At 33.8% G+C, this 13,949-nt stretch overlaps 1 protein-coding gene and 2 non-coding genes across 6 annotated transcripts in view; all 3 read left to right on the forward strand.

The window, feature by feature from the left end:
* The window catches only part of LOC130443564 (major royal jelly protein 1-like), a 31,147-nt gene extending 18,102 nt beyond the window's left edge, over positions 1-13,045 (forward strand). For 3 of the 4 annotated variants that reach the window (XM_056778300.1, XM_056778301.1, XM_056778302.1), the window contains exons 2-7: positions 7,795-7,932; positions 8,392-8,638; positions 9,351-9,573; positions 9,633-9,819; positions 9,885-10,079; positions 10,171-11,726. In XM_056778300.1, the coding sequence (XP_056634278.1) occupies positions 7,808-7,932; positions 8,392-8,638; positions 9,351-9,573; positions 9,633-9,819; positions 9,885-10,079; positions 10,171-10,375 (1,182 nt within the window). In that variant the 5' untranslated portion in view covers positions 7,795-7,807 and the 3' untranslated portion in view covers positions 10,376-11,726. Of the gene's footprint in view, positions 1-7,794; positions 7,933-8,391; positions 8,639-9,350; positions 9,574-9,632; positions 9,820-9,884; positions 10,080-10,170; positions 11,727-11,979 lie in introns of those variants that run through there. The other variant, XR_008909860.1, reaches the window with a different exon arrangement.
* On the forward strand, positions 6,453-6,524 carry Trnag-ucc (transfer RNA glycine (anticodon UCC)). Its single transcript has one exon. It is a non-coding gene; the product is annotated as a tRNA-Gly (tRNA).
* Trnag-ucc (transfer RNA glycine (anticodon UCC)) lies at positions 7,653-7,724 on the forward strand. Its single transcript has one exon. It is a non-coding gene; the product is annotated as a tRNA-Gly (tRNA).
* Positions 13,046-13,949: the final 904 nt, after the last annotated feature.

The raw sequence follows: 13,949 nt of genomic DNA on the forward strand, positions 1-13,949 counted from the left end.
TTGTTTGTCAGGAGTGTTCTAAAATCAGGGAAACCAATCGCAGAAGACTAATCATTCTCCACCACGACAATGCGAGCTGTCACACATTAATTCAAACTTTTTTCAACAGTCAAAACATCGTATTGATTGGTACTCCGCCGTATAAGCCTTGTTTGATACCTGATGATTCCAGCAGATCAAAAATAAATTACGAGGTCAACGTTTTTTTTACACCTGAAGAAGCGATTGTATTGGAGGATAGATTTTGGAGGGTTTTCATGAAAAAAATTTTTAGGAGGTTTTTGTTTCCAATTCCTCCTCTCAATTTCTCTAAGCGGTAAACAGAAAACACGCTCCAGACGCTCATAAACGTCAAAGCTAGTTCAACTTGTTGAGAAACTGTGATAGCGCACACAATAATCGCGCTTGTACGCGCTCTTGACGTCGAATTTAACCAATTTCTACTTTTTACGCGCTGATCATCGTTTAAAGTCAAAAACATAACCTCAATTTTCTAGTGTAGCTTGTAGTTATAGATATCCTGAAAAATGACTTTTTTAGACGACGTCATCTGAAAGTTGTTCGTTCTGTATTTATTTACATACCGAAAGTTGCGTTTTGAATGTTCCATGTATTGAAAGTCACAGTTCCTTACTGCAAAACACTTTCGGGACGCTCTGGAGTAGACAGCTTTAACTTCCTTAAATATGACAGTTGACAGTTTCGTTCTGTATTAATTTACATACCGAAAGTTGGTTTTGAGTGTTCCAAGTATTGAAAATGACAGTTCCGTACTGCAAAACACTTTCGGGACGCTCTGGAGTAGACAACTTTAACTTCCTTAAATATGACAGTTGACAGTTTCGTTCTGTATTAATTTACATACCGAAAGTTGGTTTTGAGTGTTCCAAGTATTGAAAATGACAGTTCCGTACTGCAAAACACTTTCGGGACGCTCTGGAGTAGACAACTTTAACTTCCTTAAATGTGACAGTAGACAGTTTCGTTCTGTATTAATTTACATACCGAAAGTTGTGTTTTGAGTGTTCCATGTAGTGAAAGTGACAGTTCCGTACTCCAAAACACTTTCGGGACGCTCTGGAGTAGACAGCTTTAACTTCCTTAAATGTGACAGTTGACAGTTTCGTTCTGTATTTATTTACATACCGAAAGTTGCGTTTTGAGTGTTCCAAGTATTGAAAATGACAGTTCCGTACTGCAAAACACTTTCGGGACGCTCTGGAGTAGACAGCTTTAACTTCCTTAAATATGACAGTTGACAGTTTCGTTCTGTATTAATTTACATACCGAAAGTTGGTTTTGAGTGTTCCAAGTATTGAAAATGACAGTTCCGTACTGCAAAACACTTTCGGGACGCTCTGGAGTAGACAACTTTAACTTCCTTAAATGTGACAGTAGACAGTTTCGTTCTGTATTAATTTACATACCGAAAGTTGTGTTTTGAGTGTTCCATGTAGTGAAAGTGACAGTTCCGTACTCCAAAACACTTTCGGGACGCTCTGGAGTAGACAGCTTTAACTTCCTTAAATGTGACAGTTGACAGTTTCGTTCTGTATTTATTTACATACCGAAAGTTGCGTTTTGAGTGTTCCAAGTATTGAAAATGACAGTTCCGTACTGCAAAACACTTTCGGGACGCTCTGGAGTAGACAGCTTTAACTTCCTTAAATGTGACAGTTGACAGTTTCGTTCTGTATTAATTTACATACCGAAAGTTGCGTTTTGAGTGTTCCAAGTATTGAAAATGACAGTTCCGTACTGCAAAACACTTTCGGGACGCTCTGGAGTAGACAGCTTTAACTTCCTTAAATGTGACAGTAGACAGTTTCGTTCTGTATTAATTTACATACCGAAAGTTGTGTTTTGAGTGTTCCATGTAGTGAAAGTAACAGTTCCGTACTGCAAAACACTTTCGGGACGCTCTGGAGTAGACAGCTTTAACTTCCTTAAATGTGACAGTTGACAGTTTCGTTCTGTATTTATTTACATACCGAAAGTTGCGTTTTGAGTGTTCCATGTAATGAAAGTGACAGTTCCTTACTGCAAAACACTTTCGGGACGCTCTGGAGTAGACAGCTTTAACTTCCTTAAATGTGACAGTTGACAGTTTCGTTCTGTATTTATTTACATACCGAAAGTTGCGTTTTGAGTGTTCCATTTAATGAAAGTGACAGTTCCTTACTGCAAAACACTTTCGGGACGCTCTGGAGTAGACAGCTTTAACTTCCTTAAATGTGACAGTTGACAGTTTCGTTCTGTATTAATTTACATACCGAAAGCTGCGTTTTGAGTGTTCCATGTAGTGAAAGTGACAGTTCCGTACTGCAAAACACTTTCGGGACGCTCTAGAGTAGACAGCTTTAACTTCCTTAAATGTGACAGTTGACAGTTTCGTTCTGTATTAATTTACATACCGAAAGTTGCGTTTTGAGTGTTCCATGTAGTGAAAGTGACAGTTCCGTACTGCAAAACACTTTCGGGACGCTCTGGAGTAGACAACTTTAACTTCCTTAAATGTGACAGTTGACAGTTTCGTTCTGTATTTATTTACATACCGAAAGTTGCGTTTTGAGTGTTCCATGTAATGAAAGTGACAGTTCCTTACTGCAAAACACTTTCGGGACGCTCTGGAGTAGACAGCTTTAACTTCCTTAAATGTGACAGTTGACAGTTTCGTTCTGTATTAATTTACATACCGAAAGTTGCGTTTTGAGTGTTCCATGTAGTGAAAGTGACAGTTCCGTACTGCAAAACACTTTCGGGACGCTCTGGAGTAGACAACTTTAACTTCCTTAAAAGTGACAGTTGACAGTTTCGTTCTGTATTAATTTACATACCGAAAGTTGCGTTTTGAGTGTTCCATGTAGTGAAAGTGACAGTTCCGTACTGCAAAACACTTTCGGGACGCTCTGGAGTAGACAACTTTAACTTCCTTAAATGTGACAGTTGAGAGTTTCGTTCTGTATTTATTTACATAGCGAAAGTTGCGTTTTTAGTGTTCCATGTAATGAAAGTGACAGTTCCTTACTGCAAAACACTTTCGGGACGCTCTGGAGTAAACAGCTTTAACTTCCTTAAATGTGACAGTTGACAGTTTCGTTCTGTATTAATTTACATACCGAAAGTTGCGTTTTGAGTGTTCCATGTAGTGAAAGTGACAGTTCCGTACTGCAAAACACTTTCGGGACGCTCTGGAGTAGACAACTTTAACTTCCTTAAATGTGACAGTTGACAGTTTCGTTCTGTATTTATTTACATACCGAAAGTTTCGTTTTGAGTGTTCCATGTAATGAAAGTGACAGTTCCTTACTGCAAAACACTTTCGGGACGCTCTGGAGTAGACAGCTTTAACTTCCTTAAATGTGACAGTTGACAGTTTCGTTCTGTATTAATTTACATACCGAAAGTTGCGTTTTGAGTGTTCCATGTAATGAAAGTGGCAGTTCCGTACTGCAAAACACTTTCGAAACGCTCTGGAGTAGACAACTTTAATTTTCTTAAATGCCATTTCAATGTTGACAGTTGACAGTTTCACTTCCATTATTTTGCATAACCTTAAATTTTTAATTTTCTGAAAATCTGAATTCTGATGTTTTTAATTGTCTATTATTTATTTTCTTTCCTCAGTGTAATTGAAAAAGTTTTGAATCTTATGCAAATAACAATTCTGAGTGAAAGTGAAACTAAAATTTAAAATAACTGTAGAAATTTCTATTCAAATTGAGGGGTCTCAGACACCAACGCCGTGTTAAATCAGGCTTTATCATATATTTATATGTATTTCTGCACGCATTTTATACAGTAAAGTAAGTTGAAATTTCTTTAAATACATGTACTTTTAAGGTTATGTTTACTAGCGAAGCAGCGTCGTATTCGCGTTCATTTTGTGTAGTTTTAAATTTAGGGTGTATTTTCAACATTTATGAATGAACGTCTAATAATAAAACAAAATGTCTATGTCATAATGAGTGATTACGAAAATAGTTGAGTCCGCCTCTGAATTTACATTCAATTTAGGTATCACAATAATTAATGGAAATAACATGTTAATCTTGTTCTAGTAAACCACATTGTATGTCTTAGCTAAACAATCAAATACGCAATACATTTTGCTTTCATTTTTAAACTCACTACAAACGCTTTTTCACGTACATAAGTCAGTCTAAATTATCACCTATACTAGTCATTTCTAAATAGAATATTAAGCATGGCTTTAAATGAAAATATCCTCAAGCAAGTTATTTGGTTATAATTTGATAATCAAGGTTATCAATTCTTGCCTTTCCCAACCTAAACTGTAATTTTACTTCTGTATTGAACAATATTTCTGTGTTGAAACTATCATTTTATACCGACCTGTAGAAAAAAAAATATACTTGGTATTATTTATTGAAATATCCTATTAAGAAAATTGTTTTAATTCATTGCTGCTTTGCGGAAACTGTAATAAGCAGTCTTTCTTCACCGACTGGTCCATTCATTTATATCTTTTTGGTTCCATCCAAGGTTACTAGAATAATTAAGGTTTGTGACAATAACAGGATGCGCAGTAGACAAGTGACGTTTCTTCACAGCTGTGGGAACGACAACAAGTCTAAATAAATACGTTAATTAGGGATATATTCGTTTGTATAGCCAGATCAGCAAGAGGTAACACACATCCTCATGACTAATAATGTTAGTGAGGTTATGTTTGACATAAAAATATAAGCAAAACAAAAATGTAGACATAATGACGTAGTTGGTGTTCTATCAGCTGATCGTTTGTTTACAAAAACATGCGCATGTCACAAACCTTCTATTATTCTAGTAACCTTGGTTACATCCGTGTAACAAATATCACGAATTGAACGAAATCAGTGATTTTTCTATTGATCACTTTGATCTAACAGATTTTGTTTCCCAGTGTATAAAAAATAGACAAAATGATGTAACATTTCGTCTTTTTCAAACAAATAGGGTTGAAAATTATTATTTATCAATCTTAATTATCGTGATTTAAACAACTAGTACGAGATGATTTTGTCAATAACCCAAAAAACACGAAGAAATTCTTGATATTCATTTCCTAATTCGTATTAACATAAAAATTATTTAACGAAATCGTTTATTTAATGAGGTTACTTTTACTTTTTAAGATATTCATTTTTCACCAGAATAATTTATGATATATATAAAAAGAAAGTCGCCGAAATGGACGTATGCATATCAAGATGTCACATTATTTTGTATGGCACGCAAATTAAACGTTTTATTTAATTTCACCTGTTTTTATTTAAACAACTCGTGTATAAAAGTGTAGATTTATACCATCAATCTAGTAGAAAGCTTGAGAACAATCAGGTAAAATATTGTTATGTGTAACATTTCCTAAAATAGCGTGAATTTTTTATTTGAAACATTAAATTTTATGGGAAATAATAAACACACCATGAAATATACTATTATTCATATTATAATTTTAACGACGTTGCCAAATTTTAAAAGTAATATAACGAAATAATAATTGTGTAACAGTGAGGTTATGTTAATATTTAAACCTTAAATTGAAAAACTAATAAAAAAACTACCTTTTCAATATCGTTAAGATGCTTAATTTGTTTATCTTCTCCTATTTGACAATATACCAAACTATAAAAATCCTACGACATGGAATTACGCTAATTTATTATTTGACTTGCAGTTATTAGTATTTTACACGATGAAACCTTATGAAACTACATTTTCGCTTGAATATTACTTATAAACATATATAAAATATAAATATATGCACAATAATTGATTAAATATATTAAATTTGGTTCACATCGTATATTGTTTACGCTTAATCCAAACATAGAAAGCTTATACATATATTCATCATATTTAAAGTTCGATGTCTCCATATTTGTGACCTGGTATACCAATTAGTTCTACAGCAAGGTGGATATTTGGTTTTCATTTTAACCTACACTAAGAAAAACAATTTTTTCAATAAAATATTATTTTCTCCACCAAATTCTGTAATTCAGTTAGTAGCCTATAGATGGCGATAGTAGTATTATGAAAATAATAAGATTTTAAATGTTTAAGAATATAGTTTAGAACGTTAAGTATGTTTGTGTTTTAAATAAAATCTTTATTAATTGAAATTGTATAATTTACGACCAACCCTGTGCGACTATGCTGAATTTTTACCAATGTAAATAATTGCAGGAGACAACGATTTTAGTCACGAATTCTCCTTGGATAATTATAGGTTAAAATTTTATGTAGGAATTTAAACACACCCTGACGAATACAATAAAGTTCATTTTGGTATAGAAAGAAACGTGACACTAAACTTTCTAATTGTTTTTAACACTGAATTATTTATGATTATATGTATGTACATATTCGTAAATATAGATGTTGTAGTTAAATCATTAAATAATGTTTACTTTAATACGGTAAATTCTGACTGATTTGTATGTGCGATGGTGGTGTAATGGTCAGCATAGTTGCCTTCCAAGCAGTTGATCCGGGTTCGATTCCCGGCCATCGCATTCATATTTTTTTTTCGTTGTATTATGTGATAAAATCGAATAGTGAAAATTTCAATAGAAATCGTCACACCCACAATAAAATTGTCATTTTATTACTACTTAATGAAAATAGAAAGTATTATATTTTGTTTGTTTTGTTATTTTTTAAATTTGTTCACTTTTTAAATAATATCGTTGAAAAGATATCTTTGAAAATGTCAAAGTTTTATGAAAAGTTATAGGCCAAATTATCCATGATATGGAAATAAAGTTTTTGAAATAAAAAAATCCGTAAAAAACATGAAATTTTGAGGTTAGGCCACCACTAATTAACTCCCCAAATTGGTTTGATCGCCTTCTACTTACCATCACCTAATTTGTGTCTCCTACAGTGTATCAAATTTAGTATATTTAAGTATATATTTAGTGTATTTAAGTTAAAGGCCCTATAATCCCTGATGGATGCCACAAATATAGAAAATAAAACTGATGTGGCACTGCATCTTAACCATGAGCTTATTAAATGTAACCAGCAGTTGGAAGAAATAATGTTAGTATGACTTAATAAACACAAACGATTAATTAGTTCAATAACACACACCTAGTTAGATGTATGACGAGGAAATGATTACTCTGTTATAATTAAAGGACAATTTAATAGGAACGTTGATTTTGCACAATAAAACTGTGTTAATTACTTATCGTCATAATAATAAATCGAGGATTTCATACAAATACTATATAGGGTGTCAATTTAAAGACGTACCACAAAAATGTATAACGTCATGACACACGCCACTGGAAGGAACAATTTGTAGGTTAGACAGAAACAAATTCAAAGAAAACAAAAATTTTTAGAAATAGTCCGTATATTATGTAAAAAATAAGAAATCTATGAATATTAGAAGAATAATTTATTCTTCTTCTTTTTTTATGGTCCTCTGGTCTGCCGGATAGAGGTCACTACAAATGATATTGTTAAATTTTTCTTCTCTTTCAACAATCATTTGATAAATTTCGATTTCATTAGTACGATAATTTGTTATAATTAATAATTTTCAAGCGTTTTCAAATAAATGGAAAAAAATAATATGAAATAATAAAAATGGAATATATTTATATTTTTATATATAATCGGACTTAACAAGTGCGATGGTGGTGTAATGGTCAGCATAGTTGCCTTCCAAGCAGTTGATCCGGGTTCGATTCCCGGCCATCGCATCTTTTTTTTATTACATATAGAATTTTTTTCTAATTCTAGTTTAAATTAAAATAAAATTTATATTTTCAGAAAAATTACAACTATGCTGTTGAAAGCCCTGTTAGTTCTGTCTCTATTTTTCGGTCTACAAGATGCATTGGACGTCGTAAATCAATGGAGCTTTCTCGATTTCGATTTACCATTTCATTTTGATTATAGAGATGTCAAGTAAGCTTAAATTTCTACAAATTCCTAAACTTTGATTTTGATTATTCATTTAAACAGAAAACAATTCATTAAAATAGATATACGAGGGTTGTCTGACAAGTTTCCGATTTAACAAAGAGTACAAGTCGCCCTCGAAAGAAGTGGAGGGACAATCTAGAGCCAGGATGATGAGAGATATTGAAGAAGAAACAGGCGATAGTCCTACTTTGGAAGAAAAAAGAAGAAGATAAACTTTTTCTATTAATTATCCAAACTTCCCAACCCTTTCCTATGCTATCACATTTTCGACTCGTCTGCAATTGAAAATAAGGTTGGGAAACAGGAAAAACCCACTAGGAGCCGGATCTGCTGAATACGGTGGACGTTGAACATACATCTTCAGATTGAGGTCAGACAACCCTTTTGAAATCAAGCTCAATGTTAAAACATTAAACGTTGCACCGTTCTCATAATTTTCAGACCAGAAAATACCCTCTTCACAGGGTTAGAAGTAACTGATAAACGTATCTTCCTCGCCATGCCTCGATTGCGAGCCGGAGTACCCGCTACTTTAGCTACAATCAGTAGAAACACCCCGAAAGGCTCTAGTCCAATTCTGAAAGCGTACCCCGATTGGTCGTTTCACGGCCCTGTCAGGGGAGACGTTAACTGCTCAAACCTCATCTCTGTATATAGGATGAGGTTAGATTCATGTAATAATTTGTGGGTAAGTTTGTTTGAAGACAATTATTCATTAAATACTCAATTTAGTAGCTCGAACAGACGTAAAATACAAGAGTTTCATTCCATTCCATTCCATTCCATTCCATTCCATTCCATTCCATTCCATTCCATTCCATTCCATTCCATTCCATTCCATTCCATTCCATTCCATTCCATTCCATTCCATTCCATTCCATTCCATTCCATTCCATTCCATTCCATTCCATTCCATTCCATTCCATTCCATTCCATTCCATTCCATTCCATTCCATTCCATTCCATTCCATTCCATTCCATTCCATTCCATTCCATTCCATTCCATTCCATTCCATTCCATTCCATTCCATTCCATTCCATTCCATTCCATTCCATTCCATTCCATTCCATTCCATTCCATTCCATTCCATTCCATTCCATTCCATTCCATTCCATTCCATTCCATTCCATTCCATTCCATTCCATTCCATTCCATTCCATTCCATTCCATTCCATTCCATTCCATTCCATTCCATTCCATTCCATTCCATTCCATTCCATTCCATTCCATTCCATTCCATTCCATTCCATTCCATTCCATTCCATTCCATTCCATTCCATTCCATTCCATGCCATTCCATTCCATTCCATTCCATTCCATTCCATTCCATTCCATTCCATTCCATAGTCATATGATGGTTGATTTATGGCTAGTATTATATTAAATCTGGAATTTTCAGGTTTTAGATTCGGGCGTAATGGATTCCCTGGACGAATTCACCAGAGTATGTCAACCAAAGTTGGTGGTATTCGATTTATTTTCGGATCGGATACTTCGCATTATATACCTTCCGAATGGCGTTTTGAGATCCTCTTCTCTTTTAACGAATCTCGTTATAGATGAATCTATTCAAGGTCGATGCGATTCTTCTTTCGTTTATATGACAGATACTGCTGCCCCAGGTAGGTGATTTCTTCTTCAATTTCGAACTATCAACACCAAGCAATTGATTCATGTCCAGGTCTGGTAGTTTACGATGGGTTACGAGACACAGCGTGGCGGTTTACTCACCCTACGATGTTTCCCGATCCCAATTTTTCTGATTACAATATCAACGGTGAAAGTTTCACGTTAATGGATGGGGTGGTAGGGATAACACATTCACCGAAACTGGCAACGGTGTATTATCAACCATTAGCCACGGACAGGTGAATATAGTTCAACTACTCAAACAGTTTACATATTTTTGTTTTTTTTTCCCATTTCTTTTCAGAATATTTAGTGTCGCAACTTCAGCTTTAATAAAAGGTCCTCCTGGAGAGTTCGAAAGATTGCCAGTATCGTTCGTGGGAAAGAAATCTTCTCAAGGTTTGGGTTTAACTGTTAACCTTCTCGACGACACAATTTATTTCAGTCCTTTAACAGAAACTTCCGTAGCCTCCTGGAGCCCCATTACAAATGTCCAAAAGTAAGTAAAGAAATTGCAGATATCGTTTTAGGGCTGGGGTTGGTAACCTTTGGGACTCAAACGACTCTATATCTATTTAAAATTTTGGCAGGTTATTAGCTTACGATCCAGAGCAACTACAGTTCTGTTCCGAATTGAGGTGGAAGAATGACGGTTATGTTTGGTTATTAAGCACAAAATTCCAAAAATTTTTCCTGAAAACTGTCTCTTCGCACGATATCAACCTTCGTATCATCAGAATACCATACAGAAATAATCAATTACAACGTGGAGCTGTCCATAATTTATTTTTTTAATGATGCCATTTTTTAAAAAATTGGTAAAAGTATTTTTTACTTCGTAAATTTGATATATTTTCCATTTTGCTCAACAATCTTCTTTCAGCTTCTTTCATAAAAGTTTCTGGTTCTAAACCAGGTGCGTTTGAACGTCATCGTTATTTGTGAAAGTTTGACCATTCAAAAAATTTTGCAAACACATGGTACCAGATCAGGGCTGTATGGGGATGTGGCATCACTTCCCAGCTAAGCTCCAATAGTTTCCCAAGACGTGTGAGGCCTTGAACTATCATGGTGGTACACTAAACCTCTTCAATTTGATAATTTTAGTAGTTTTTCTTCGATTGCTTCATCCAGTTTCATTAATTGGTGAAAGTAATCATCAGAATTGATCATTTGGTACTTTGGAAGCACCAGCTACACATTTTTCTCATGTATGGATTGTCATCATTCCAATGCTCTTAAATGCTTTTTTTTTGACCAAGTATCTTCATTTATTTTGAGTTAACCGATCTATTTTGACTCTGAAACCAATAACCTTGGTTTTTTGACGTTCATTCTTTGTTTTATTGAGGTTTTTGCTTCCAATGCTCTTAAATGCTTTTTTTTGACCAAGTATCTTCATTTATTTTGAGTTAACCGATCTATTTTGACTCTGAAACCAATAACCTTGGTTTTTTGACGTTCATTCTTTGTTTTATTGAGGTTTTTGCTTCCAATGCTCTTAAATGCTTTTTTTTGACCAAGTATCTTCATTTATTTTGAGTTAACCGATCTATTTTGACTCTGAAACCAATAACCTTGGTTTTTTGACGTTCATTCTTTGTTTTATTGAGGTTTTTGCTTCCAATGCTCTTAAATGCTTTTTTTTGACCAAGTATCTTCATTTATTTTGAGTTAACCGATCTATTTTGACTCTGAAACCAATAACCTTGGTTTTTTGACGTTCATTCTTTGTTTTATTGAGGTTTTTGCTTCCAATGCTCTTAAATGCTTTTTTTTGACCAAGTATCTTCATTTATTTTGAGTTAACCGATCTGTTTTGACTCTGAAACCAATAACCTTGGTTTTTTGACGTTCATTCTTTGTTTTATTGAGGTTTTTGCTTCCAATGCTCTTAAATGCTTTTTTTTGACCAAGTATCTTCATTTATTTTGAGTTAACCGATCTATTTTGACTCTGAAACCAATAACCTTGGTTTTTTGACGTTCATTCTTTGTTTTATTGAGGTTTTTGCTTCCAATGCTCTTAAATGCTTTTTTTTGACCAAGTATCTTCATTTATTTTGAGTTAACCGATCTGTTTTGACTCTGAAACCAATAACCTTGGTTTTTTGACGTTCATTCTTTGTTTTATTGAGGTTTTTGCTTCCAATGCTCTTAAATGCTTTTTTTTGACCAAGTCTCTTCATTTATTTTGAGTTAACCGATCTATTTTGACTCTGAAACCAATAACCTTGGTTTTTTGACGTTCATTCTTTGTTTTATTGAGGTTTTTGCTTCCAATGCTCTTAAATGCTTTTTTTTGACCAAGTATCTTCATTTATTTTGAGTTAACCGATCTGTTTTGACTCTGAAACCAATAACCTTGGTTTTTTGACGTTCATTCTTTGTTTTATTGAGGTTTTTGCTACAAAGTTTGGTTATTGAGTGGTTACCAAGACTCCTAAAAACATTTTGGTTCCCTTTTTTTGCAAATAGATTCTATAAATGAGAACTTTCTTTCTTTGTTTATTATAATAAATAAATTTGTTAATACTTGTTTTCTAAAATAAAAAATACTTTTATCTCATAGATTTATTAGTTTTTTCATCAATTCTGTTACTATTTTCAGTAAAATTAACCGTGTATCCTCTTTAGATCAGACCTTATTTTCGATTAGTTGTTATCGTACTGTATATGCTTTTTTAAATATATACAAACATGTTTGTCTACACTAAAGTGAATTCTCTCTCTCAGTAGCGTGTAAAAGTACCAGTACTGTCATAAACAACTCTAAGAACCATGTTTAACGTACCTAGTGACAGTATCATTTCAGATTTCGACTTGTAAACTGTTTTCGTCGATGAAAACGTTCAATGCGTGCCTCGTTCAAACTAACAAAAGTTTAACATGAATTGAACAGATTATGAAATGTTATATATAAACACAAACGACGTCGCTCGCGTTCAAGTTCGCACCAAGTTCGCGCTGGGCGAATTTTTATGTTTGACGCTCGCGCTCAAGCTACTAACTAATGAAAACAGGTATTCAAGTGTTATGACCCGTACATTCGCAGAAGAAATAACGTAATTCGACCATTTTCTGGTGTACTTGTACTAATACTAGTTTGAAGTATTCACCAAACAACATAACTTGGCTGGAAACAAGTGACAAATGACAAAGGAACGTCAAAAACGTCAATAGTACGACATCTGTCAAATTTTTGACGCGTGTCTTTTGAAGGTTAGGGCTCATAGATGTCGTGCATGTTCTGGATTAGATTAGACGTTTGTTGGAACGAATATTCGCGAGCACGTGTTCGTTCGAATTCGCATTCTTAGTAAACGTAGTCTAAGTTCGTGATTGTACGATAACGACTAATTTATTCTAATTATTTTTTAATGTATCAGGAGACAATAAAAAAATTTTATATATTTTGTTAATTGTGGACTTTATCTTTTGTTAAAAACATAAAAAATATGAATTATCTTTGTGTTTTTTTTCCACTCAACCTTAAATACCTTGCATAATGTCTATATTTGTGATAATACTTATAAATGGATAATAAATTAACCTACAATCGTCTTCATGGTCACGGACGCTTTGAATAACTTAACATACAAGTGGAAAAATACATTTTTTCTACTCCGGAATTTTCTGTAGGGACTGGAGTGTTTTTCCACGCGATTCATGATAATTTCGATGAGGAACAGCCTCTTGTTCTGATTCCACGACTACTTCAAAACCATTTGCCTTCTTCGTTGCACTTAAACGTCTTGGCGTTGACGATTTCTTCCACCACAAAGTCCTTTTCATCTTCCTGCTTGGTTCTCAACTTCATTTACACCTTAACACCAGTCATGGGTATGATCTCAAGCTTTCTGGTGTGCAGCAATCGACGGTTGGGTGCTCCTGGTGGAGATAAACGTATAAACAACTTCGTAAAGATTAAATTTCACTGACATATAAGAAGATGATTTGTTTGAACATATTTACCTCTCGAATGCCAAAAATATTAAATTGTACAGTACGAGATGGAAAGGAAGGCCAAATTTTGAGGTTAGGAAACCAACCAAACCTCTCGGAATGTTAAAATTTCGGCGACAATATTTCTCAACATATATTGATTTGACATCTTCAGATTGAGATCGGAAAGTTTTGAGACAACCCTCGTAGATAAATGACTAAAAAATCTATTTATCTATTATGTCATATCGGATTTATCGGGTTTTGAATAGAGAGAAATTTGAAATTCCCTCGATTATAAATGGGTTTTCCAGATTAGTGTCATTTTCTATGAGTATCGCTATTTTCTTATCATTTATTCAACTAAGTAAAGTGAACTTGTCCGATAAAATGAGTTCAATAATGAAAAAAACCATTAAAAAGTT

The sequence above is a fragment of the Diorhabda sublineata genome, chromosome 4 (genome assembly GCF_026230105.1).
Source record: "Diorhabda sublineata isolate icDioSubl1.1 chromosome 4, icDioSubl1.1, whole genome shotgun sequence".
Lineage (NCBI taxonomy): Eukaryota > Metazoa > Arthropoda > Insecta > Coleoptera > Chrysomelidae > Diorhabda > Diorhabda sublineata.